The sequence below is a fragment of the Telmatherina bonti genome, assembly GCF_933228915.1.
Source record: "Telmatherina bonti genome assembly, chromosome: 4".
Lineage (NCBI taxonomy): Eukaryota > Metazoa > Chordata > Actinopteri > Atheriniformes > Telmatherinidae > Telmatherina > Telmatherina bonti.
The window spans coordinates 34,708,105-34,736,064 of record NC_136622.1 but is presented as its reverse complement, the minus strand read 5'-3'; the positions used below and the strand labels follow the sequence as shown (position 1 = coordinate 34,736,064).

General features: G+C 40.8%; 1 protein-coding gene across 1 annotated transcript; it reads right to left on the bottom strand.

The window, feature by feature from the left end:
- Positions 1 to 54: 54 nt before the first annotated feature.
- On the bottom strand, positions 55 to 26,784 carry LOC306754568 (uncharacterized protein). The gene is made up of 14 exons (XM_079238586.1): positions 26,560 to 26,784; positions 19,792 to 19,853; positions 18,022 to 18,234; positions 14,069 to 14,125; positions 13,661 to 13,762; positions 11,868 to 11,879; positions 11,739 to 11,741; positions 11,225 to 11,407; positions 7,994 to 8,080; positions 5,842 to 5,844; positions 5,465 to 5,644; positions 5,209 to 5,281; positions 4,939 to 5,034; positions 55 to 1,540 (listed from the first exon to the last, which is right to left on the bottom strand). Exons 1-14 carry the CDS (start codon positions 26,690 to 26,692, stop codon positions 1,368 to 1,370), a joined length of 1,377 nt encoding a protein of 458 aa, XP_079094712.1. The 5' UTR covers positions 26,693 to 26,784; the 3' UTR covers positions 55 to 1,367.
- Between the last annotated feature and the right edge of the window lie 1,176 nt (positions 26,785 to 27,960).

Genomic DNA, 27,960 nt, shown 5'->3' with positions numbered 1-27,960 from the left:
ACAATTTGGAGAAAGAGTTGATTCCTGGGAAGCACTGAGGTATGAAAAGCTGTTTATTATTGTTTGAAATGAACAATGCAGATGCAACAACAAAGTTTAATCCCCAAATATCCTCATTATATAAATATTGTGCAAAGATCATGTAGTTTACATTTAACAAGGAGACTAAAAATGTAACTAAAACGACTGAATTCTGGATATGAATGAGGTTTCTCAGCAGAAGCAAAGCTTCAAACCATCTGGGAGATTACAGCAGGCGCTGTGATGGACAGCAGGGGAACCAATCACGATCAAGCACCTTGACTCAACCGTTTCTCTTCTTTGACAAAGCAAAAAAAGCAAAAAATCCAATCTGTGAAACTGCAGTTGAAAAAGAAAAACAATAAAATCTGCCCGTTTTGACTTCAATTCCTCAGATTAGAAAACGCAGAAAAACACGCATATAAAGCAACAGTTTGGTTTTCCTCCTTTCTAAACTCTGGAAACTCCTGCAGATCAGACAAACACACAACTGCAACACAACCCGCAGTTGCTGATTTATCTTATTTTATTTGCTGAGTCAGTCATCTATCAAGTCATGTTATTGTTTTATTTCTGTTCAGACCCTTTGTGCTGCAGTCAAAGTTCAATACATCTTTGTATTTAACATTTTTCTTGTAATATGAAGGAAATCATACTATGATAAATACTAACTTTTGTCTCACGTCATTAAATGGTGAAACAGGTTTTGCTAGTATCAAGTCTAAGGTGGAAATACTTCATGTTTTTTTTTTTTCTTTTCTCAGCTTAAAACAGCAAACTTGCTGCAAATAATGGTGTAAATAATAAAAGAGTGTATCATGACTACCGAGAAAGAAAAGAAAGAGAAAGAAGAAAGAAAGAAGTTCAGCAAGTTAAATTACTGTAATTTCACTCCGTTAGGTGGCGTCACCGTAGCAACGCGTTAATCAACTGCTTTTGACAGGTGAATGACAGAAACGCGCTGTATCGGTTGTTTAGCATAAAAACTCCAAGGAGTTCAACATGAAACAGTTCCTATAATTCAGCACATTTAGAAAGTTTTGTACAAAATAAAAATTAGTTATAAAATGTTTACTTTGTGGGGCCATGTTGGTATAAGCAGATTAGACACGGCGCGTCGTGGTGTTCTAGACTCCGCGGCGTGCATTATAACCAGCTAATGTACGGCTCCTGGTTGTTTAATCCTTACATATATCACACACGAGTAAAACAGCACTTGTAACAGCAGCTATTTCTTCAAGTTGACATTTCCCTTTTACTGCTTTAAGCTGTTTCCTTGTTTTGAGTGTCAAAGTGTGTGTGTGTGTACATATAAATGTGTGTGTATGTGGCTGTCCTGCTTGTTCTCAGCGGGAGAATTTGCGGGGCCTGAAAGCAGGAATGACCAGCTGATGCGACGCTGTCCTCTCCTCTTCGATCGGGGCCAGCTCCTCCGCTGAGCCCCACTTCTTCTTGGAGTGGAACAGGGACACCAGCTTCCTGTTCTTATTCCGCTCTCTGGCCTGCATAACCTGAAACTCTGCAACCACAAGAAGCAAAACTTCATCAGCTGGCAGAGAATTATCATCCGTGGAAGTAAGATTTCTGCAGCTGTGCACACCAACACGTACGTGTTCCTTTATCCTAAAATAAAAGGTACACAAGCTTTTTCTTCTGAAATAAAAACCTGCACTCTGTAACCACCCTGTACTCTCTACACGTCTCTGTTTAAATCACACTAGAAAAAGACATCAGCCCAATACAGACCTTCACCACTTCCAGTGAGAAACATCTGATCTTGTCCTCGTCGAGAGGAGCTGCCTGTTTAGTACATTTCAAAATGTCGAGCTTCTGCACGGAGTGATGAAGAAATACAACTGGCTCCTTCAGGCTTGCTAGCAGAAGATTTTAGATGGTTTGTGTATCGCTGCTGCCAAGCTCAGACTCGTACTGAAAGTCTAAAGTCCAGCTGCAACAATTTGTCGACAAAGTAGACAATGAAAATTCATTGACTTGTCGCGTTATAACATTTTGCTAATAAAATGCGGCGCCAGGCAACTCAACGCCATCTACCAACCACGGCTTTTCCGACAGTAGAAGAACTCTGAACACCAAATGATGCAAAGCACCACAGGAAGTGCTGGGGGCAGTATTGTCATTTTGTTTAAACAACAAAGAAGAAACTGACGGTGGCGCAACCTATTTCCAAAGTTTGGGGATATTTCACACTAAACAAAGTGTCAAACAGGTGAAATGTGTCGTCTGCCACGCAGAGTTGGCGTACCACGGCAGCACGACAGTCATGCATGAGCATCTGAGAGGAAAGCACCCCGGGGTCATGGTTTCCAGCATTCCTGATAGTAAAGTTAGCATTAGCGAGTAGCGATGTGCCATTGCCAAAGAGCTCCTGTTTTTACCGCCGTTTATCTGTTTGTGTTCAAGATAATTCAAAAAGCTATGGCCAGATATTTCAGGAAATTTTCAGGAGTTGTTGGAAATGTGAAAAGGAAGAAGTGATTTAATTTTGGTGGCGATCCAGATCACCGTTTGGATTCAAAAACATTTAAAGGATTCAGGTGCTTGTTTACCTACAAAACAGGCTTTTTCAAGATGTAAATAATCATTTCAATGCAATTCTACAAAAATTAAAATATTTATTTTGTTTTCCTTTGGAGGCAAATTCTGTCCAGCTTGGATATGACACTATAGCTAAGTTTGAATAATTCAAAATAAATTAGTAGTAAGCTGTTCATCTTAAATTTAATATCCAACTGGTTCAGGAGTCATTCTTTTAACTTACTAAAGGACATTATGTTGTGACTGACTGGGAATCAGGGGGACGTTCATATGATGCAAATGAAGAGAGTGGAGTAAAACATACTGGAACCAGTAAAAGCTGCGTCAACTGGAAGCACAGATGGTGGGCGGTACAGAAATACTCGAGACTAATTGAAAAAATTATTTACAGATTAGTCGACAATTAAAATAATTGTTAGTTGCAGACCCAGTCTAAAGTCCTTTACACACCTACGTTGAATATTTCATCCGAGTAATTCGAATGGCAATATCAATATTAATATCAATATCAAGGTCAAACCAGCAGGAACATTTATGAGTGATGAAATTCCATCTAGCGATTTTGAGTTTCATTTTCCTGAGCTGAGCTTGATTTTTCTTAGTATTCACGTCCGACAGATACACAATAAACCAATCAGAGTAGGCGTGTTGCAATACAAGTGTCTCATTGTTGCTGCTACTTCATAAAGACTCTGGATCACCATGGCCAAGCGTCTTACTCGTCACGTTTACGGGGGAGTTTTAATTGTGAATAAAAGTTAAGTCTGCTTTAAACTGACCAGAAATGACCATGTAAACACTTAATTCCTAATGCAAAAGTCTATTCAGAACTAAACTTCATTCTGAAGTAACAGACATGTTACATAGTGGATCTGCAAGTTATGTGTGTTGTTTTGCCTCCCGTGTTCAGTAATCTATCTTCCTTCTCAGCTGCTGAAGCAAAGTAAAGTAGTGTCCTTGTGTCGAGCTGGTGCTTCAAAATTATAATAAAAATAACGGTGAAACTGGTGCTTATTATGTCTTTTTCTAATCTATGATCAAAAAGACGACAAGCTGGGGGCAAACTTTATTTACGGTAAACGTAAGTACGTCACATCGGAATTATTACTTCCATGTGAATACAGTTAATTTAGAATTATTTCATTCTGAGTTACTAATTCCGAATGAATAAACATCCTGTAACCGTACCCATTGTTGTGTCTCAGCACTTGGCCTGTTCAATTAGCTTCAAACATTTACACTCACAAGTTCTCCGTTTTTTCTACAACAGGAAGAACCCAATGCATTTTCATTTCCATTTGCTAGCATCATCACAATATTGTCATTGTTGAGTCATCATTTATTCATGATTCTGCATTGCACTTGGTGTGCGTAGACAAAAACATTGATATTTCACCTCCCAAGTTATTCACAATTTCATATCATATGTAGGCATTAACAGCTAGCTTTAATGTGCTAGGACAACCAAACCAAAAAACCAAAGCAATTAAAGGAGTAGCTTAATAAATCTGTAATTTTTTATCAATTTGATCATTAATAATAACAGCTTGAAATTAGTTTAGATAAACTAAACTATAGCCTGTGTGTAGCTTAGCTTAGCTTGGATTTCCAGGTTTCATGCTAAGCTACGCTCACTCTTTGGTCCATAACTGGATTTGATACATTGGAGTTTGTTAGTTCTACTCATCTGATGAAAATACAGCAAAAAAGTAACAACTTCTACAGAATGATTCTGTTCCACAGTCAAAGAAATAACGCTGAATCTGTATTTGCTAGATTAGCATTCACCGAAGGCTGCAAGCTTTCTGCCTTAATTCCACTTGCAGCAGACGAGGAGATGGATCCATACTGGGTTGATGAAAGTTTAAAAGTTGAAGTTCACCGGCTGATTATGTTGGCGCCTGTGTACTGCTTCACCGTCTCCAAATTACAATGATTTAATGATCACAATAAACTTAATACTTCATTTTTATCACAACCAAGAGACCGTAAATCCTGTTAGATGTGAAACTGAACTCTTTGTCTCTTATGAAATAATAAGTCAACAAATATTTCCTGTAAGTCTTTGCAGTATCATTAGCTAGATTTGCTCTTTCTAATCAGAATGCTGGAACCATTATTCCAAAGTATTAAGCCTCAAAAATAGATTGTTTTGCCAATCGGCCAAGTATCTCTCCACTCTCCTGCTTCTGTTCAAATACAGTTTGGTCACTACAGACTATGAATGCAACGGCAAAAATCTGAACTTTACGCTTCAAAACACAATAATTTAACACCAAATGGATTCATTTTAAATTCTGACTTTACAAGGCTTAACTCATTGACTTCACAGCTTCAGCAGCAACAGTATAAGGCACTCACGCAGCTCACAGTCCTCGCTTGGACCTTCTGGCTCCTTCATATTCAAATAATGGCAGGCAAGATGGCCGCTGTAGTCCCGTATGTTTTCTTTCGCCCCTGATGAGACAAAAATAAATCTTTTCTAAACAGTTTTCTGCTGTGAAGCAGGCCAATGATTTAAAATAGAGCTCAGTTGTGTTTCCTGAACATTTGGGTCATGTGTTATAAATGATACAACGCTTTCATGTAGTTTGTGTCGTCAACATGAGATTTAAAGAAAACACACTTTACCATAAGTCCCTACGAGCAGGTCACGCATATGTTGATGACCGTGTAGCGCCGCAATGTGTAACGGTGTGTAACCCTGCAGAACAAGAACAAGTCATGTATAATAAAAATCTACAGAAAGAAGCTCCAAGAAGACACATTCTCAGGCTCTACGGTGCTTTTTTAAAAACCCATCTTCAACTCTGACACATAAAGAGCTGCTTAAGGTTCACATTTTTACTCTGAATGCTCTGAAGCGATGGAAGGTTTTCGCACTTACTCCCTTGATTTTCCCAGATCCCAGCACCGCCAATGAAAACATCATGGAAAAAAACACACAAATTAGCAAAAGGTTATGGAAACAACAGATAATGATAAAAACATAATTGCTTGGTAATTCGCTGAAAATTGCATGGCCGTGGACTTGCATGCTGGCACATAGACGCACTGTTTTGGGAAACAATTAACATGACATGACATGATTTATTAGCCGTGTTCTCCTGCAGCTACACAACACATGCTGCTGTAATACATTTGCACAGCTGGATCTTCACAGAGATCTTAAAAAGGAGCATTACATCACAGAGGGGAGCGGCCGTGTGTTTATTACACTACAGTACATACCCGTCACTGCCCGATTAAAGCCCGGCTACTCACGTGCTGCAAGAGAGACAAGAAACACAATTTAGTCAGAGAATGTGAAATAATACTTAAATTCACTGAAACATAGTAGCATTAAAGGGGCGCTCCACCATGTTACACATGTTTAAAGGCTTTGCTAGAACCAGGTTGAACCCAGTTTTTGTTGCTGCACAATTGTCAGCTGCACATCATGATGAGAATCTCCCGTTCCACCTCATGATGATGAGAATCTGCCGGTCCACCCATAGACAATAAATAAAAAGATGGGCGGAGCCTCTGTGACGTCACCCGTAGGTTTCTGAAGAGCTGAATTGAAGCTCGGTGGGCGGTTCCTACCATCGCCATCTTGGCAGGGGCATGTACGTCGTCTCGCCAGGAAAATATAAATATGGGCAAAGAGGTGGAGCTGAGAGGGGGGCTGTGAGCGTCATGGTGGATGACTGACATCGAGCGAACTCCGAGCTTTCTATAGCTAAGAGCTAACCGAGCTAACCCGGAGATAACAGGAGCTAACCAGCTAACGGAGCTAAGCGGGCTAAAACTAAGTCACGTTAACCATCTAAAAACCGCGGTTGTTCCACGTTCTTCTTACTTGAAGCGGGAGATTGGTACCTGTCAATCAAAAGGACACGATTCATGATTAAATTACTTTTAAACGGGCGAGTTAGAAAAAAATTCACTCCCCCCCACAGCTGTCATGAAGGTAAACCTGACCTATTAAACCTAAAATGGATCTTTTAACCAGGCTGTAAACATGTTTATTCCTGCTGTGAAGTTGGTCTTTTTAACATGGGAGTCTATGGGGATTCACTCTGTTTTGGGGTCCCTAGCGGATGAGGTGGGAACTGCAGTTTTACGCACTTCTGCATAGGCTTCACTTTTAACCGTCGGAGGTTGCCGCTTACGTCCACCTCATCACCATGAGAATCTCTCCTTCCACCACATCATGATGAGAATCTCCCAAAGCTGCTCTGCTGGATGTAGATCTGGTGACTGTGGAGCCGTTGGAGGACAGTGAACTCATCGTCATGGTGGAGATGATGTGAGCTTTGTGATATGGTGCATCATCCTGCTGGAAGTTTCCATCAGAAGATGCTACACTGTGCTCAGAAAGGGATGGACATGCAGCATTCAAACCATGCCCACTAGGTACCAAGGCTATTTACATTGTTAGCATGATAAGACATGACAGTCTGAACAGCACGGGTCCAGTTTGTTCTAAATTAATCTAAACCAGACCATATGTGGCATTAAATGTGACATATATATACTTTTCAAAGCAATCTCAGTCTGAATAGTCATTTCAACCAACTTTTACATGAATGAAGTGAGACATACTTCACAATTCTGCACTGGAGATCCATGTAAACAATGGACAAAACATCAGAATTTTATCAAAAACAAATTTAAAAGTTATCTACACCGACATGTGTAGCATCCATATTTACCTCTGTAAACACAGCGAGCTGCGTGTGACATATAGGCCACTTAAGGAACGTAGAATCTAGGTCCTCAAGGGCCGGTGTCCTGCAGGCTTTCCAAGAGTCTCTGCTGCAACACACCTGATTGAAATCAGTGTGTATTTATCAGACATGTGCAGAGCTTTTCTAAGTCTCATTGAGGTGTGTTTCAGCAGGGACACTTGGGAAACCTGCAGGATACCGGCACTCAAACTGAACAGCCGTAGACTGTTCACACTGGAGTCTGATGTTGGTCACATGGCATTATAATCTACATGACTATGTGAAAAGAAATCAGATTTTTGACAAAAAAAATTTAAAAAAACAAAAAAAACCAAACTGGGATTGAAGCTAGAGATGGTGTGGGTTTCTGAAACACTCCAAGCAACAACGATGCTATGTTGGAAGTCGCTTAAATCCCCTTTCTTCCTCATATCGACACTCAAGTTGTTTTCAACACGTCTACGTGACTAGATGCCGCCCTGTGATTGGCCGATTTGTGATGACAAGCAGTAGAGAAGATGTACCTGGTAAAGGGACTGATGAGACAGGAGAGCAGCATTACGTTACGATGACTTAATGAGTCTCTTTGTTTCTAATGAAGTTTATGTTTTAACCCTTCACACAAAACTCGTCTGCTTTAATGGTGTGTAGCATGAAGTTGGTGGAGCACCCCTTTAAATGGCTGCAATATCAGCTGCACTCACTGATTTAGTGTTGACATCAGCTCCAGCGTTGACCACCAGAGAGGCCATGTCCTCGTTGCCGTGCTTAGCGGCCCAGTGCAGAGCTGTCTGTTTGCAACAAGACGAGAGGTTTTACTTCACAAATTAGTTCTGCAGCATTATTACAAGTTGTTGACGCCTCTGATTGGTCGTCTCAGGGCCGACGGCCAGCTGTGCACAGAGGGGAGTGGACGGATGGAGGGATGGGAAGAAGGAGGGATGGTTTCCTGCCATCTAACGGAGCCTAATTACAAAACAACACAGCACTGTGGCCATGCTCGGGGGGGCCCGGCCGCCTGTCACCAGGGGGTAAGATTAATGATGTTAGTGTGACCCGCAGAGGGGAGACCCACCCAGACATCACCGCACTACTGTCAGCACGCGTCAAGGAGGGTAACCTGAGCCCCCACCACGCAACAGAGACACCCAGATGTCCTCATGCAAAGACACTTAAATATGTGTCACATGCAAACCACATCCACCTGTCAGACTACAGCTGTGATCTCTGCACACGCTGGGCCGAGTAATTATGGGCTATCAACAGGTGAAAGCAGCGTAGGTGCAGATGTCAGCTAAGTAACCACATCCATCCCCGCCGCCATGTGACCCAAAACACAGCAAATCAAACAGGAATCATTTCACAATGACATGTTAACTGTGGATGGATGCCAGTAAGCTGGGTCTGGTCCTGCAGAGGAAACACGTACTGCTGACGTCCATCTCCAAATAAATACAATAAAACAAATTAAAACTCTGTTTTATTTACATTTTTAAGTCCAAGTTTCATTAAAAAAAATGTTCTTAATAAAAGCTCAGCAAGTTTTAATAAAACATTAATATAAAACATCATTTTTCAGAATTTAATTCTGTAACAATTTATTAAAATATTTAATTACAAATAAATTACATTTAAAAAATCAGAATCAAAAATTAAATTACTTAACTCTTTCCCACTAATATTTTTTTTTACTTTTTTTACAGCAGATTTCATGTTATCAGACTTCTTTTCTGTCTTCTACAGTAAATAAAAATGAATTTATAAACTTTTTTTATTCGATGCATTCATTCTCATTTATGTTTTAAATGGGAATTTTTTTAATTAAAAAAATTTAATTAGCACTGGTTTCCAGACAGAAAACGCTGCATTAATACAGTTTTTGTCAATTTTACACATTTTAATCAAAGTCTTTTGCCGACATTTAATTTTACACCTGGATGAGAAACATTTTGGGATTTTAACAGAAAAATAAGTTTATCTCTCTTATTTTATTTGCAAAACCAGTTTAAATATTTGTCTTAAACATGTTCAGATAAGATATGAAGATATGAAATACTTTGAATGTTTGTTTTCTTGGAAAGATTTTCCATTGGAGGATTAAATGAGCAGCATGCTGCTGCATGTGAACATAGCAGTCTACATTTGCACATAAAGAGACAATCAGCCCTACTTTCTATCTGAATCTTAATGTTTGGAACATGTTAAACTCTTGCCTTCCCCACCACTCTGGTGTACAACAAGTTTTCTGTGAGAAACTTATTTAAAGTATTTCAACATTTTACTAAGTTGCCGTACTGGTCATGTGAACTATAAACAGGGATGTAAATCGCTGTACCAGTGTGGGGTGTAAGAGTTAATCCATCTCCATCATTTCTACTATTTTACCTGCTCTAAGTTGTGAACATATTTAGTTGGAGATGCACATTAAAGGCCCGTTTATGCTCGCTTACGTACGTAAATAAAGACCTCCATTTTAAACGCTGCCATACGTCGCTGCCTTCATTTTTCCACCACCTTTTTCGTTGCCATAGTTAAATCAGTTCATCCACTAGGGGGCAGTGGTGAGTTCAGAGTTCACTTCCGCGTTTTGTTACTAGTTGGTAGCAGTGACGCACCACTATGAAGTTCTTTACATCCGTTCAAAACACCAGAAGAAGAAGAAAACCACAAAGTTTTTGCTGTTTTCCTCAACTTCTTCTTCAGGTTCTTTTTAATTTGACAGTTTCTGTGTCATCTTCTTACTGTTCCTCTTCTTCTTCCTGGTTTGTTCCTTTCACCGGTCAGCTGTCCAACTCAACAATGCCTCTGTGATTTCTGGTGGTATTGTTCCGTTTTCTGCATCGGGTGATGGATATCTGAACCCCTAACAAACAGAAACTTCTGTCGGCGATGTGCACAAGTCACGTATCTGAAAGGCTAATAACTTTCTGCCTTCAGGTCATTGTGGCGAACAACAGGCTGGTCCAGCAGCTGACCACTGATAAACCCTAACCCTCGCCACTAAAAGGAATCAGGACGCCACTTCTCCTCCATCGGGGAGACAGATTTCAGTAGACGCTGCCTGGCCGCAGCATCTCCATCTCTGTGCAGCGTCTGCTGTCACATCTGAAGACAGATTGGCCAAAAGGCCGTTTGACAGACGGCTCAGCGGGTTTCCCAGTGGGCGGGTGTGATGGACGAGGCTGAACAGGAAGCCCCACTAGACCCTCTTGCGCCTACAGTTTCTGTTCCTGCCTACAGAGGTGACCCCCCGCCTGCATGATCACTCGTGGACGCCGCCGTCTCCACCACGCGCTCCCCACTGAAGGAAGCGGCGACTAAAGAGGTACGACAGTGACAGAGGACACAAAGGCTGGTGTCGTCTGGATGTGGAGGGAGACTGAGTGATGGGAAGATGATGTACTTACAAACTGCGGGGCAGAGGAAGTCCGTCACAGCGGGACAGCCGGTGAACGTCATGAGGAGAACAGGAAGAAAAGCAGAACGTGAGACTTTGATGGCAGAAGTGGCGGATTTAGATCAGATGACCTGCATCGTGTCTTCACTTTCAAGTCGATTCCCCTTAAGGCCACTGCTTGGAGATCATATCTACAAGTCCACCTGATCCTCACAAACATTTACTCAGAACAGGAAACACTTCAGTCCTCCAAGGATGAAGAGTAATCCCTTCAGTCCGGGTCAAACATCTACATGCACAGCTGGCTAAACGTCTCCCGAGTTAAACCAAGCAATGACAGAAGGATCAAATCTCATGTCTTCTGGTTTCAAAGTCTTTAGTTCCAGAACTTCTTTGCATCAGTGCGTGCTACATCCAGTTCCCCCAAAACAGGGAAAGGTTGAGGGCTGAAACATCAAAGAGGCCCGAGGGCGACTTAGCACCTTCCCAGGGACACAACCAGCATTGTTCTACAATTAATCCCAGCCTGCTCTATTACTTTCAGATTATCTTTAAGTGGGTGAAGTCTTTGTGGCACATTAAGACTCTCCTTAATCTCCACCCCCTCCCCATCTCCGTGCGCTTCAATGGCGGCCGTGCTATCTTGTCCGGGTTGGAGACGGCAGCGGCTTAGGGCTACTCTTAGAAGGTGGTCCGCCATGGCCACAGGACAGTGTGAGAACTGTGACACAGGGGAGGGACAACAAACATGAGCTCAAATCTCTTAAGCGCACAGGGAGACAAATAAAAGGATTTAGGTTGTCAGGGGGGCACAGGAGCTAAAAAGCTATCTTTCATAATCCTTTTGATAGTGGACCTTTGAAATGCATGATCTGGATGTTTTAACACGGGTTTCTCAGAACACCATTAAGGGGAAAAGCGCAGTAGAGTGGTTATTTGGAAGCTCCAAAAGCAAAATGCAGGTCTGAGGTGAGGAATTAGTTGGTATTTGGAGAAATGATGAAACAAACAAAATTGGACTTATTTCTATAAGAAAGAAGGGTGGAACTTACCCCCTGAGAGGAATGGCCATGGTCACAGCCAGGAACAGGACAAGAATGTGAAAAGGTTCAGGTTAGACAAGGATCATGCAATCAGAACAAAGAAATGAACAACGCATCAGGCAAAGATGTTCAACTCACCGAGGTGAAGTCCTGCTTTCACCAAAACAAACATGAAACACAAAAATCCTGCATTAGTGAGATCATACATGAAGGAATCTGGAACATTTCAAGAGTTTTCTGTCTTTAGAAAGAGTTAGCTATGTGAACTACCGAGGAGATTTTTTACATTTCTTTTGCCAGTTCCAGTTTGGAGCCGTTTTTTCCTTCAGAAATGCTTTAATTCAGTGATATACATTCAACAAGCTGTTGGTTTGTTCCATCTCTTTGTTAGCTGATAGTTCCTCTGAGACTTTGCTCCCTTTTGACATGATAGCATCACAGCGGCTGCAGTTTGTCGGCTGCACATCTCCCATTCCCCCACATGCCAAAGCTGTGGGGGACGTTTAGTCACAGACCTGGAATACTGTCAGAAGTGTCCTTCTGTAGTCATAAATAGATAAACATGGTCAATGCTTTGGTGTCCAAAGTTAATCTCCCTCACACCGTTACTGTTGCCTGCTTGACTTCAGCTGCAACATGATGGTAGGGTCAGCATTAGACATAAAATTCATGAAAACATGGAACCATCCTGCCTTGTATCAGCAGTGTGTGGCCACAGTCACCAGATCTAAATCCACTGGAGCAGCTTCAGGATGTGGTGGAACGGGAGATTCTCATCATGTATATATTTGTGTGTGTGTGTGTGTGTGTGTGTGTGTGTGTGTGTGTGTGTGTGTGCATGCACATGTATATATAGGCAGGTGTGTATGTGTGTATATGCACATGTATGTTTTTTCCTCTCTCTTTATCTCGCTCTCTCTCTTTCAACGAGCTGTTTTCTCTGTTTTTCTCTTTTCCATTCTTTCTCTGTCGCTTTTCTATCCTCTCCGGTCCAGCAGTACAAACTCTGTAATACGAACAATTATGCAAAATAAATAGAAAAAAAACCCCAAGAAAATCAATGGTATCACTATATCTATAAAGCTTCCCTCGGCAAAGTAAATTTTCTCAGCAGAACAGAACATCCAGACCAATATTCTGCTTGCCTAAATGCTGGACAAGACATTAAAAAAGAGATTCTCATCATGATGTGGTGGAATATGAGATTCTCTTCAAGGATGCGCAGTACTGGGATGCTTCATGTAAATATGGAGCCAAATATCTGAGGAATTTTTTCAACTGGTTGGTGAATCTCTGATACCAAGAGGTGGGCTTGGATCTGAAGGGCCCAGGTATAAGGCCCCAGACGGGGTCCAAAGGTGGCGCCCTGAGAAAATCCTAGTTTCTCTGCTCCTAGTGAAACTACGATGGATAAATGCAGAATTAAAATAAAATTAAATTAAATCAAATTAAATTAAAAATTAAATTAAAAATCAAATTAAATTATAAATTAAATTAAAAAAAAATTAAATCAAATTAACTTAAATTAAATTAAAATTCAAATTAAAAATAAAACAAACACTAAAATTAAATTAAATTTAAAAAAATTGAAAATTAAAACAAATTTTAACTTATTTTATTGAAAATAAAATGAATCAAATTAAAACTAATTAATGTAAATCAACCCGGTAATAGCAAGGTGGGTCTAATAAAGTGGCCATCGAGCTTATAGGGATCTACTTCATGTCAGACTGTCAGACACAGATTAGACACAGCAGAATTTCTCTTTATTGAGTTTTTTCCTGAGTATGTAACATCAAATAACCACTGTTTTGCCACATCAGTTTTTAATTGTGATAATCCAACAATTCAAGATTAACAGAAAATAAAAACAAAAAAAAAAGTATTTATAAGAGCTGTTCCTTGAAAGGTGAACCACAAAACGTTGCTACCTTCTTATTTGCCAGCGAGGGGTCCTGTCTGAGCAGCTGCGAGAGGTCAGGAACTCGAGCGCTGGCAGCAGAATAGATCCACTCCTTCTCTAAAGGATCCAGCTAGAACAGAAACACACACATCCTGTTTTGGACTCTATTGATAATGCTGAGGCCACAAACCTCTAATCCATTTCCTACAAGCCAACGGACACATTGTGGGAAACACCCATGATGACGCTCCACTGAGTTCACAAGTTTTACTTCTGCTGTTTGTTTAACTGCAGGCGATGTGGACTTTATTTACAGGACCAAACCCACAAAAGGTCAGGCTGGATGTTACAAAAAGCAAAACTCTGAGTTATTGACCTCTTTGTTAAACATTAAGAGAAGAGAAAACAATAGAAAACAGGCTCAAAGCAGACTTACAGCAACAGCGGCGGAGCCCATGCTGCCCGTACACTCCTCCTCATGCTCCGATTCGGACTGAAACAGACAACACAAGACTGTTACTCAGTGGTGACACAAGATAACTGGACTGTATCAGTCCCAATATTCTGACAACACATGGTTCACACACGCGCTTTCACACACTGCTGTGATGTTTTCCATCTTACGTGGCGCGACCAAAGGGTGTCAAACCAGAGCTAATGAGACAGCCTCACACGTAGCGGGGGAACGAATAACAATCCAATTGACAATTAACCCCAAAAACTGCAGCGTGGAAAAGTGTCGTTCGGCTGATTTATGAGGAAGAGGAATCTTTTTTTCCTTTTTTTGACTCTTCTGAGGAAAACTTGGTTTGCAAACTGTTCTCAGATCACACACACAGAGAGACGTGGTGTTTAAACACTCAGTCTTTCAGGTCTCTTGCCCAAAGCTGTCACACGTCAGCGTGCCGAACACGAAAAGTGGAGGCTCGGTATTTATCCAGCTTTATCCCAGCCTGACATGTCCGTTTTCTGCACTTTCACAAGAGACCAGTAATAACATGAAGAGAAAAAACAACATGGTTGGGTAGGAAGGGAAAGACCAGAGAGCTGCTGGCATTTGATTTGTGATTTACCAGAAAAAACTTGTGATGAAATCTTCATATTTAGTTACAATCCAAAATTCAAATATCATGTGACTTCAAATAAATTACAGCAGAAAACTGACATGTAAAACCAGCAAATGTTTGGCATCCAATCGATGGATTTAACTGCAACTCATCGAGTTAACGGAACAAAAGAAACTAAAGTCATCATGTCATTTTTTTGCTATTAATTATTATTACTCTCAACTTGCTTTTATTATTGTTCATTTTTTAGCTACTTTGTTTTATTTCATTAGTTAGATGTTCTTTTGCCCTGAAAAGCAAGAAAGAAAGCTAAATATTGTGATGAAATATAAATAATAAATGACAAAAGGTGGTATGTTTGAGGACACGTTCACATCAGCCTTTTTAATCCGAATCCGAGTCAGTTTGCTCAGAAAGTCGCTTCATTTGGGAAAATGTGAACGCGCCAAACCAATTCTGATTCGGACAAAAAAGGGACTCAGTCCACCTACAAACGCAGGTCTCGGCCCGTTTCAAGTGGACCAAATACAGGAAGTGGACCACAGAAATAGTCACTTCCTGCATGTGGCGTAGCATTGCATTGTGGGTAATTCCATAGCGATGGCGTTAAGGGTCCTCTGCCTCGTCTGGTGTTCATACTGCGTCCATTGTTGCAGTGGATTTCTGCAGTATACTTGTATAAGACACAATAAAAACCCAAAACAGCCATAGTTTCATGCTCTATGTTGAACTCAACAGTTTTCTTCTTCACGTCGGTCTTGTCCTCTTCTGCTAAATACTAGAGCAGCGCCACCTCTGGTGGAAATGGGGATATATCATTCTAATGGTTTGGCTGGTTTGACCATAGAGCAGCGTGAACACGATCTCGGTCTGCATGGATACACCCCCCTACAGCTGATCTGAGTCTCTTCTTCTCATCTTCTTTTTATCACAGGAGTTAAAAACCAATACTTTCTGGAGGATGTCTCCATGGATATATACAACAGTTTCTCAAACCATACTACTCCATAACTCAGTGCTTGTTTTTGATGCACTTTAATGTACTGTATTGAGGACATGTCTGTCACCTCAATAAATTTAAAGTACATTTTTATTTAATTTGTGTACATTGTAGTTATTTAAATAAAAAACAATGTTTTTGAAAGTAACATTGGAGTAAAAAGTAAAAGAAAGAAAGAAAAAGGGGGTTTCCCAAAAAATATAATGGAAAAAATGGAATTTCCAAAAATAAAATGGAAAAAACAGAATTTCGGAAAAAATACAATGGAATTTGGAAAAAAATAAAACGGATTTTATAGGGCTCTACAAGTCTGACAGACTATCCTGATGTGAATGCAGCCTTATAAAGTAATGTTTAAAATCTTTATTTGCTCTAATATTTTGTGTTTGTGACACCCACTGGCTCTTTTTCTGTCTTCATTTACAGTTCGATATTCTTTACAATAGTTCATTAGACAACGGTGTTTTGGTTTTCACACTGAAATGGCACAAAAGTGTTACTTAAGCATTCCAGAGACCGAGAATTGTGTTTTACACGCTGATTCTAACGCTGATTGGCCACCCCATCAAACTTTCCTGGATACGCCCCTGTTACGTAACATTACTCATCTAAAGCTGGAAGGTGACGATGTTTACCATGTGAGCTGCTGTCCCTCCTCTGGTCTCCTGAGTTCATCGCCTCAGCTGAGTGTGCTCTGCGATACGATATGCATGACACCTTCCATGAAGCAAACAGCTTCAGGAGAGCTAATAAAAACAGTGTGTGACCCCACGGTGAACCTGCCAGGTTGCTAAATATCAAATATTTGTCGCCGCTGAACTTCGTGTCCTAAACACAAGATTCTGTTTAGTGACCGATAACTTAAATAAACCCAATTATTCCAACTTTAGTGTCAGATTAACAGACTCCCACATATTCCATCTATCCACTGAACAGCCCATCCAGCAGAGACATGTCTCCTGTTCTGGGGTGAATTACCCATCTCTTCAAACAGGCACAAATGGTTATTATCTTTCTAATGAGGTCCTACATGTTCCTACTTAGCATAACAACAAGCAGCTTGATTTAAATGCAGCTTCTCCCCCAGTTGGTCCTCCTCCTGGAAGCAGCATGCTGCTGGTAACAGATCCAGGTAATTTACTTGGCACCACCTGGTGGGTAAAAGAAGGAACCACTGGAACTGGAAGTCAGCAGATTTTCATCACCTTGTAGGTTTTCCACTTTGCAGATTTATTTTAGCAACTCTGAGACCGAAACTGGAAAAGCTGATCTCTCTGACTCGAGCACAAACGAACATTACAGCATCTTGGCAAGTAGAGCTTAAAACTCAGGTCACACTCTGAGAAGCATCATTTGACACAAACATAAATGAACATATCTCGCTGTTTTTGCACATACAGACGTGCTCAGGAGGATTTGCACCTCATGTTAATAAAGGTGGTGATCGTCCTGAACATTGTGCGTGTATAGATGGGTATATGTTAGTGCTACATATATATGTAGGCATATGTGGTCTGTGTATACATGTATTGGTGCGTGTACAGGTTGTGTTTATGTGTGCGTATGTGTATATGTATGCATATATGTGTGTATTGTATTTATCTATCCAACTATTATATATATATATATATATATATATATATACTGCATGTCGCTTTGCGCTGAAGACTGCTGGGTTTGGATGGCAGGAGGAGACTGTGGAGTGTACTGCATGCATACTGTTCCTGCTAGCTGATCCTACACAATATGTGCTGTTAACTCAGCCACTGTGTGATCACAGTCAGCTGTGTCGAATAACAACCAACATTAGCACTTTATTTGCTCTTTTCCGCCCATCGCCATCTGGGCGAAGACAGATAATGTTCCTTTGCTGCTGGGTCGAACGCTCACACTTAACCAGCAGCATAGCATGCATTAAATCACCTAAATCTACGATTACATGCTAAAGTTTACTGCGTGAACAAAATGAAAAGTACTTTTAGAGGATTAGCATGCATTAAACCAAGCCTTCAAACTGCTCTGCTCTCCATGTAAAGACATAAACCCTTTGACCTTCTCTCTCTTTTCATCATGGCTGACTTCTATTCACCGCAGCAAAAATAGCTTTTTATTTCTTATACAGGCCTCTCAGTGTAAACATCCATTCAGCGAATGCTGACGCATGCTACAGAGTGCACCAACAAAAAGAGCTTTGTGTGTAAATAAATGCAAGAGCTGCATGAAAATGCCACAGTGTGCTGAGGCGGTGCAGATTCAGACACTTTTAGCTGAATCCTGTCCTCAGTTTTGTGTCTTCGGAAAAACATTAGATGTTAAATTCACCTCTGCATCGGGGTCTCCACATGACATGGGCTCATCTAGCTGGTCCTTCTGGTTGGAAGAGGTCTGAGAGTCCGCGGCCTCCCACTGCACAGCGGCTGTGGTTCCGGTCGGGTTCAGATGTCTCACTTGGTCTCCATCTGTCCTCTGATGTTTGGCATCTCTTTCATGCAACAAGTGTCTGTACTTCTTCTTCAAGATGAGACACTTCTCCCCCTGTGACAGTCAGATGAAGACAACATGCCTCTTTAAATCAGCAGAAAGCCACAGAAACGCCCGGTGAGGCAGGGACGATCAGCTGTGTGGGACTTTTGGAAGAAGGAGATGAAATTCAACAAACTTTCTTGTCTATGTTTACATGCTTGATCAACAGTCTTCTATAACTGGCCACTTTATTAGGAACACCCCTTTTTGCTTTCAGGACATCCTTGTTCTGGATTCATAGATTCAACAAGGTGTTGTAAAGATTTCCCACAGATTTTAATCCATAATGCGTGCGTTTACATGAGGAGTTTTAATTCCTGTTTAATTCTTAATAAAAGTTAATTCCACTTTAAACTGATGAAAAACGACCATGTAAACACTTTATTCCTAATGCTAATTTCTATTTGGAATTAAACTCAAACTTAAACTCAGCTGGAAAAGTCTACATTTTGTATGAGTAGAAGGTGAGCAGCTGCAGGCGGGGGGGCAGTGGAGGTGCAGATGGGCGGATCAGGTATAAGAGTTGTGCTCATATTTATTCATCCCCTTTCATTAAAGAAGGAAAAAAACAGCTGCCTGTAAAATAAGCTGAAAATGACTAAAGCAATAATAAATAAAAATTTTATGAAAATCATTACATTATTTTCTAATTCTGGTTCAATAGAAATATTTTTTTAAAGCAAATAAATAAGATAATTTATTACATTTTACATCAGTCATAAAGTAATATTTAGTTCTGAACAATCTGAGCTCGCTTATAAAATCCTCTGGTTGCAAAAATGCTGCATTATGCAGACAAAAGAGACGGCTGCATGATGCAGCATGTCGGAAAAGATTAGAAAGATTTCTCTCCGTTTTGCTCTTGTGGATGTCCGCCGCAGTTATTTCTTTCTCTCTTTACTGAGCTTTATTACTTTTTTTACTTAATTACGACAACCATAAGGGGAAAAAAAACAACTAATGTTTTGTAGCTTTTGAAAACAATTTCAGATCTGCTTTAGAAGAGAATAGAAACTCCCTAGTGACGCCACCTGCCTGTGGAAGACATTTGGCTGTGGTCTCATGGTATCTAGTTTCAGTATCAAGAAGTAGAAACTTAACTGAAGGGGGGGTCATAACTGAAATGTAATGCCAGGGTTTTAACCTCGCGTCTGTACCTGATGAGTTAGTATAAAGCTGTAATAGTTTGCTGTAATACATGAAATTATAGCTGAAGAATTGAAGGATTGCGGATTCACGAGTGGAGAAAAAGTTGTTAAAGAAAAAAAAAAAAAAAGCATGATTATATAGTAAGTAAACCCAGTTTGACACTTATCTTTATAACTAAAAATAGATTTCTGAAAACATTAAACTGCAGCTGCGGTCTCTGGGGAAAAGCCGTGGGTACGACCAGTCCTGTTTAAGAAAAGCGGTTTGAAACACTCCTCGTTCAGTCAAAATAGTTTCCCTGAACCACGGCCAGCTTATTCACCTGCTCGTGCCTCAGTGTGGCGTCGAGATAAGACCAGAAAGTCCACATGAGCGCCGCGTTTCCCACAGAAGGTAAAAGTATTTCAGGAGTGCACTTACGTCCTCTGACTTCACCACGGCAATGCGGTCGATGATCAGCTTGAATTCCTCTCTGTATTTAGCTGCAAGGGAAAATATTTGAGGTGAAAAACTGGGAACTAAAAATAAACTTTCATCATGCAGTGAAACTTCAATGATTCAAAAGCTCAAAGGGACAAATAAGGAAAGAAAAGCAAAAATAAGCAGAACGGGAGAACTTTGTATAAAACCTACTAAAGGATGAAAATCATCGCTTTGATTCCACCTGCAGCTCTGATAGAAATGTTCTAACATGTGTTTCAGCTACTGTGTGTTGGAAAGTCTTCAACCGCTTGTCATTTCCTTACATCTTGCAGCCATAATAAGTTCAAGTGGCCTAGAGCAACTTTTGTCTTATTTTTCTGTTTCTGTCATTTACTGTCAGTCCAGTTCTTCCGTTCCCGGTAATAAAAGGGTCTCCCGTACATTTCCATCCAAATGTTTCCCAGCATTGTATTTATTTTCCATGTCAGACACCCCAGAAGATGAAATACAGAGTAATAAATGGAAATCATCCCGAGGACTTCTGGTGGCATCTGAAGGCCATGGTGCATCAGGAAAAATATGATAAACATAAATCATGTCAACGTATCACTGACGGCATTACAAACACAACTCCAGCTGTGCTTCAGCGTCTTCTTCAGCAGCGGAGGACAGGTCCTGCAGAGTGTTTTCAGCAGATGGTAGTCATGGAGATGATATTATATTACATAATATATATTATGATATTATTCATTCATTATCCAAACCGCTTAGTCCAATGGAGGGTCACGGGGAAGCTGGAGCCTATCCCAGCAGTCTTTGGGCAAAAGGCAGGGTACACCCTGGACAGCTCGCCATATTATATTATATTATATTATATTATATTATAACATAACATATTATAACGTAACATAACATTATATTATAACATAACATTATATTATATTATATTAATAAAAATGAGGGCAGGCCCTGCAGAGTATTTAACAGATGGTAGTCATGTAGATATATTAATATATTACATAATATATATTATAGCATATATTACATTATATTATATTATAATTATGTTATATTATATATTAATAAAAGTTATTTTTCATGTAGAAATATTTAAATATAAATGTTTTTGTATGGATATTTATAGGACACCCTATATATTTGCTTTTATTACTACTATTATTGGATAAACCACCTAACACTGATACATGGGTTATTTAGCCATAAAAAGGTTCTTAACGCAAGGAATGTAATGTAAACATAACCATGGTAAATTATCTTTAAGAACATTTCCTTTCACCAGCAATCTGTTGTAAAGACGTTATTTTTATTTTTCATAATTAAAAGTTAAAAAGACAGGAACAATTTGACATAAAACACCATTTCTGCACCAGTTCATTAATTCCCAGTTAGCTGAAACGCAGCGTAGCTCAGTGCCGTGTGTCCTCTTTCTTATATCTGATTTATTTATTTGGCCCTTCAACAAAATGTAAAAAATTATTTTGTGTATTTTGTCATTTCTTGTCATGTGACGTGAACATGATGAAAGAGCTGGATGTATTCTAACACCAGGGAGCAGAAGGAAAGCATCAGATTGTGTTTAACTGAGTTTGAGCAAAGTTTTTACCACAAAGTGGAGCAAAAGGTTTCAGAAACTGTATGTATCTATAATACAAACAGCATTAAAGGGCTAAAGGCTGTTTGCAGGAAACCAGCGGAGGTCAAATTAAGTAAACTTTATTCATACAAAGTGCTTAAAACAAAACAAGCAGGTGGAAACACAGAGACTAAGGAAAAAGCAGAGATAAGAATGTGACAGAAGAGCAGCTCCTGCAGTTCAGAAGGGAAGCAGATAAAAAGTAAAAGCAGCTTCTCCGTGTTTCGTCTCGACTCTGAGAAACTGAGCGCAATCCTACACCTGAGGATGTACGAAATGTCAGGCCTAAAGCACTGTGTCCGGTTACATGGTGTTTTTTTTTTTTAAATCAGAATTAAATAATTCAGAATTAACATATTCTCCTACGAGTTCACATGGAAGTAATAATTCCAAATGAAGGTTTACATGAAACACATCCTTTCTTAATTCCTCTTTAGAGCGGCGGGTTGGGAAGGGTTCTGATTGGACAGAGGGTGCACGTGACGTACGACGTACACTGGAAATAAACAAAGCTGTCTCCCTGCTTCTCGTCTTTTCAGTCGTAACTTGTAAAAACTACATAATAAGAACCGGTTTTTATAATAAATGTGAAGTAGCAGCTCAACACCAGCATACTACTTCACTTTCTGCAGCAACTGAGAAGAAGAAGAAAGATAGACCACCGAACACGGGAGGCAAAACAACGCGCCACTTACATCGGAGTTAGGTTTAATTCTGAATAGGAATTAGCATCAGGAATAAAATGTGTACATGGTCGTTTTTCATCAGTTTAAAGCGGAATTACCTTTTATTCGGAATTAAACAGGAAGTAAAACTCCCATGTAAACGCATGGTATGTGGCGCAGATGAAGAGCACCTGAGTGTGATGGGGGGGGGGGGCTGGTGTGGATGGACCCCAGAGATATCGTCTCCTCACATCAGTATCAAGTCAATGTTTTATCATACCTCCATTTAGTTAAAGAGACAGTAGTTAGGGAGTCATGTTTTGGGGGGGGGGGGGGGGGGGGGGGGGGGGGGGGGGGCTGTCTGTCCTTGTGTGTGTGTGTGTGTGTGTGTGTGTGTGTGTGTGTGTGTGTGTGTGTGTGGAGGAGAACTTGAGACAGTTTTAAAACGACATGTTATCAGCATTGTGTGTGAATGTTTACTTTTTATCTTTATGATTTGGTTTTTATCTTGTGGAACACTTTGTGTTGTCTGTGGCCTGAAAAGTGTCGAGAAATAAAGTTTGATCTGATCTGGAACTTCAGTCATTAACTGTCCACCGAAACCTCGTCGGAGACGGTCTCTGTGGGACGGTGGATGGTAAAAAGCCAGTAATAATGAGGAAAAGCTTGGAGAAAATGGTGAGGTATGTAAGGTGACAAGTGAAGATCAGCTGTAGGAGGTCTGATGGATCCTCCTCACCGCCTGGGCCTCAGCATCAGGGAAGCAGTGTGGGATCATCGGGTCAGAAAACAGAACAAAACACAGCCAGCTGTGGAAATGGACCCAACTATTCCTGCAAAGCTTCTCAGACCAAAAACTCACCGTCCAGCTGGTTAAAAGTGGACAAACTGAGTCTGTATCTGCTAACCTCTAACTGCAAAAGTACCTTGTGGAGTCTTTCATCCTAAATCTAAACAGAGAGGAAGTGTTTCCTCTCCAGCATGAGCAAATCTCCAAACAGATCTTCCTCAAAGGACAGAAAGCAGAAGCACTTAGACCTGCTGCCAAAGTGCGAGCTGACTGTTTACACCACTGAGCAGACTTGTGCAGAACGCCTGATGAAGAGCAGAAGCTGCTTATCAGGAACGCCTGCACGCTTCTTCCCATTCTCCAGGCGCAGGTATTTCATACACGCCTGCCATGGCGTTCAGCTCGACACAAATGAAGCATTTCCTTTTCCTGATGCGCTTGGAAAGAATGCCTGCTGCAGAGCTCACGCTGAAAACAGGAAACCTGAAGGAAACAGCTGCTCACATCTGTCTCAACAACACAGCTCCTCGCTCGGCGCAGTGAGCAACGCCACATGCACGCTAGTTATTTATTAGCCAAAAATCTGCACAAACAAGCAAGTCGCAGCAACATGTCCCCCCTTGCACTCTTCCCAGCCATGGCCCAGTTTTATGATGTGATGAAAAAGCCCCCCCCACCCCCCCATTAGAGATCGTATCCAGTCATGCATGTGGACTTAATTATGATTAAAACTCTATCATCACAATTATGCCGCGACAAGCCGCAGCCACATGCTACGACAGACTTTAAAATGTGTGGGAAGCACTTTTCTAATTGGACCGCCGTGTCAGATAGCCGCGTATCTCTAAACCTCTGTCAACAACTGGACTGCGGACATGGCATCTGGACCATACATGCTGTCTGCACAAGGTCACTTTGGATAATCATTAGAGGAGGTTAACACACACACACACACACACACACACACACTGTATTTGCATTTCAGCCGGTGCCAAAGGTAAACGCACTGCCGCATCTCCTCCCTGCATCTTACTCCAATAAAACTGTCATTATTTTGCTGTTGAGTCTTTCTAGATGCACGTTTCCATGACGACGTTAACATATAATTTGCGCTTCACTAAACTGCTGCAGAAAAATCCCGTTATTGTTGGATCATCCAGCGCACTGTGACACTTAACAGAACAAGATGGCCATGAAACATTAAAAATAAAAGCTAAATCGCTAAGCTAATACACCGCTATGTGATCACATAGTTCAACAGACTAATGCATAGAGAGACTGCTTCTACTGCCCACATGCTTTTACATTTAGCAGGTAATGTGAGGTAAACATTCAGGCTTTGGGGTATTAAAAATACTGATGTAGACATTAAATACATTTAAAGCAACAGCAGGTATGTTTCTAAGCATGAAACTTTGTCCTTCTGTCTCGTTTTGATGGCATACTGACGTCTATTATGCACATCGCTGGAGCCGTCGTCGACTTGCAGCATCCCAAGGCTAAAAAAAAATACACTTCACAATGGGTTTTTTTCCAGCTGAAATTTTGCTTTATGTCACACACAGCAACAGGATACAAAAACACACCGGCTGTTCTGAACATCCAACATGGCTGAAAACGTAAAAAACGTAAGAATACATGATTAGAGGAAGCAGGAAAACGAAAGAAAAAGCATGATGGCTGTTCGTCTCCATTAAAGGGCGCTAAGGTGCAAAAATATGATCAATTTCAGTGTGCGGTTTTAAAATGATGATCAAAGGTACAGCGCTAAGCTCTATCACTGAGCATTTATCTGAAAAAATCTCAAGTGTTGGTTTGATGATAACAACGTTGGGTGGAAAGGCATAGAGCAGGACCAAATAGCAACATTAAAGTTGAAGGACTTCCTGTTGGTGGGTATGAGCTTCAGAAAGTGTAGTTTGTATTATGGCCCAATTCTGTCGCATATGCTCCAGGTGTATTATTGATTATGTTGTGTAAATGAACTATGATTGTTACTGGATTTAAACTACAATAAAATTTAATGAGAAAAATCAAAGGTACAATGTGTAAGAATTTCTGACATCTAGTGGCAAAGGTTAGCAAAACAAACACCTCAAAAGTTGAGAGCAATTATTTATGTACCAGTGGCCATCAGTGGACAAAACTGCTCTACAGCTAGCTACCTCAAAACTGAATATCTGAAACTTCTTCGTGTGACACTAATTAAGTATGACCATTTCTGCGTACGTCTGATTCAAGCGTCAATCACCGGCCTCATGCGTCTTTTATGTTACCATGGTTATTGGTCAATTCATCCACTAGTTGGCAGTCCTGAGCTCAGAGGTCAGCTTCAGACACCAAAGTTGTTTGCAACCGCCCAACACCGCCGACACTCCCACAGCCTTTCTTCTGAAGCTCACACTATCTCCACAAAATCCATCTTCATTATTCTTCCTCCTCTTCTTCTCTGGTTTATTCCTTTCACAAAGATACATTCCCCACCTTTACCGCCCATGGTGTCCAGTGGCATAGCTAGCAACCGATTGACAAGGCTTCCTAAAATGGACCATTTACATCCATAAATGCTACAGAACATGGATGAAAGTGTCCATACGTCCAGGTATCAGTCTTCGGTGTCCAGCATAAATGGCAACTTTGACCCTTGTTATTCCAAACACTTCACACATAGTGTTGTTTGTCCATTCAGAGACACCATAGCGAAAATAAAATGTTAAAATAGTATAAATCAGTGTTTGTCAACCATTGTGCCGTGGTACACTAGTGTGCCGTGAGAGATCTTCAGGTGTGCCCTGAGAAATGATCAAATTTCACCTGATTGGTCGAAAAAGCAGCTCTGTGTTCATCCAAAAAGGCCCAGGTGGAAGATAATCAAATTCCTTTTTCTTGTGTTTATCCTCTAGTTAAGACACACAAGATGTCTTTTTTTTTTTTTTTTTTTTTTTTTTTAAAAACCATTTCGGTTTATGGTGTGCCTTGTGAGTTATCCATGGAAAAAAGGTTGGAAAACATTGGTATAAATGACACAACCCAACACTTCCAGTTAGATTTACGGGACAGCGATCCCAGAACTTTGAGCGGGAATGTCTACAACAACAACTAGTACTCCTGACACTGTTGCAGGTTGGGAAAATAACACAAACAGTTACACAACATCCCTCCCAGTTGTGAGTTTACGGCAGATATGAGGAGAAGTGCAGAGTTAGAGGGTCAGGACGTGATTGCGTAATCCTGTGAGGAGGAGGAGGAGGAGGAGGTGGGTGGACGGAGGAGGAAGATGATCCTGGACTCAAACAGTTGCATCATGGTGACTGTTTGAGCCATGTCAGAGCTTCATGTGAGACTGGGTGGTGACATGTTGGGATGATGGCTTGGTTTGTTACCAACCGTCTCGCGGGAGGAAATGACACAATTCCTCCTGTTAGTCTTTTTTTGTTTTAATGCGAACCAGATGTGAGCTTCACATCAGGAAACAACAGAAACCCATTCGTCCCTTCGGTTAAATTTACTTGTATATAAGTCGATATCCTGTAAATATGAGGACAAGCAGCACGCGGACAGTTTGGTGTTTACACCCCCCACGGACTACACAGCGCCTCGCGACCACATCACGCCTCATTCTCACGTTTCCACTCAGATAAATCCACTTTACTTACCACGTAGCTGCAAGTCACTGTGGCCAATAAAAGGCTTAAAAGTCTTGAGCAGGTCTGCGTTTGAGACTCTGCCGGAATTCCCTCCAGCCGAGTAGAAATAATCCAGCAGCGCCTCTTCACTCACATCACCCATCTCTGCAGCCTTTTCCCCCTTTTTCCAGTCTCCTGGCTGTGGTTTACTCTTTCATACTGGTCACCAGTAAGCTAATTACTTATAGTATATGTGTAAACTTCTCTCCACCCAGACGAGCAGCCCGCTGCTGCGCCTCCTCCTGTTTAACCCCTTAAAGACGCGACTTCATCCACCCAAACTCTCCTCCTGTTTAACCCCTTAAAGACGCGACTTCATCCACCCAAACTCTCCTCCTGTTTAACCCCTTAAAGACGCGACTTCATCCACCCAAACTCTCCTCCTGTTTAACCCCTTAAAGACGCGACTTCATCCACCCAAACTCTCCTCCTGTTTAACCCCTTAAAGACGCGACTTCATCCACCCAAACTCTCCTCCTGTTTAACCCCTTAAAGACGCGACTTCATCCACCCAAACTCTCCTCCTGTTTAACCCCTTAAAGACGCGACTTCATCCACCCAAACTCTCCTCCTGTTTAACCCCTTAAAGACGCGACTTCATCCACCCAAACTCTCCTCCTGTTTAACCCCTTAAAGACGCGACTTCATCCACCCAAACTCTGCTCCTGTTTAACCCCTTAAAGACGCGACTTCATCCACCCAAACTCTCCTCCTTTTTAACCCCTTAAAGACGCAACTTCATCCACCCAAACTCTCCTCCTGTATTGAATTATTTAAGTTTTATTTAAATTTTTAGTTTCATTGAAGGTTGGGCCCAAATCACTGACCTGGGGGGAAATTTACCACCCCTCAGAATATGAATGCCCCCCTGCAGATGTCAACCTAAATACAGATCTTTTTTCTCTTTTTTTTTCTTTACAAATATTGAGTATAAACTGAGCTTAACGTTGGTGAACCTGATATACCCAAATGCAAGTGAATGTATCATGCAAGGCACCGTCTTCTGAATCAGCACTACCATGTTGATGCAGGATTCATACATTATCATCTCCATCTTCTGCTGATGTCAGTAAAATAACACAAGTCTGCAGAGTATAAATGCCATTTTACCAACAGAAGTGCAAAGTTAACCAGCCATGAAGAAAACGCCGTGAGAAAACTTGGCTCAAAGTAATGCAGATAAAAAATGATTTAAGCTACACAAAGTAAACAAATGCTGATGAGAAAATATTGTTTGCTTTACTTTTTTTTTTACCTCAGACGACAATTTAAGTTGTAAAAACAGGATAATTATCTCCCTTACACGTGCCGCTCATTTGCATGGGATCCTGCCAAAGTTTGGGAGACATGTTTGTTTCATCTCTCCAACAA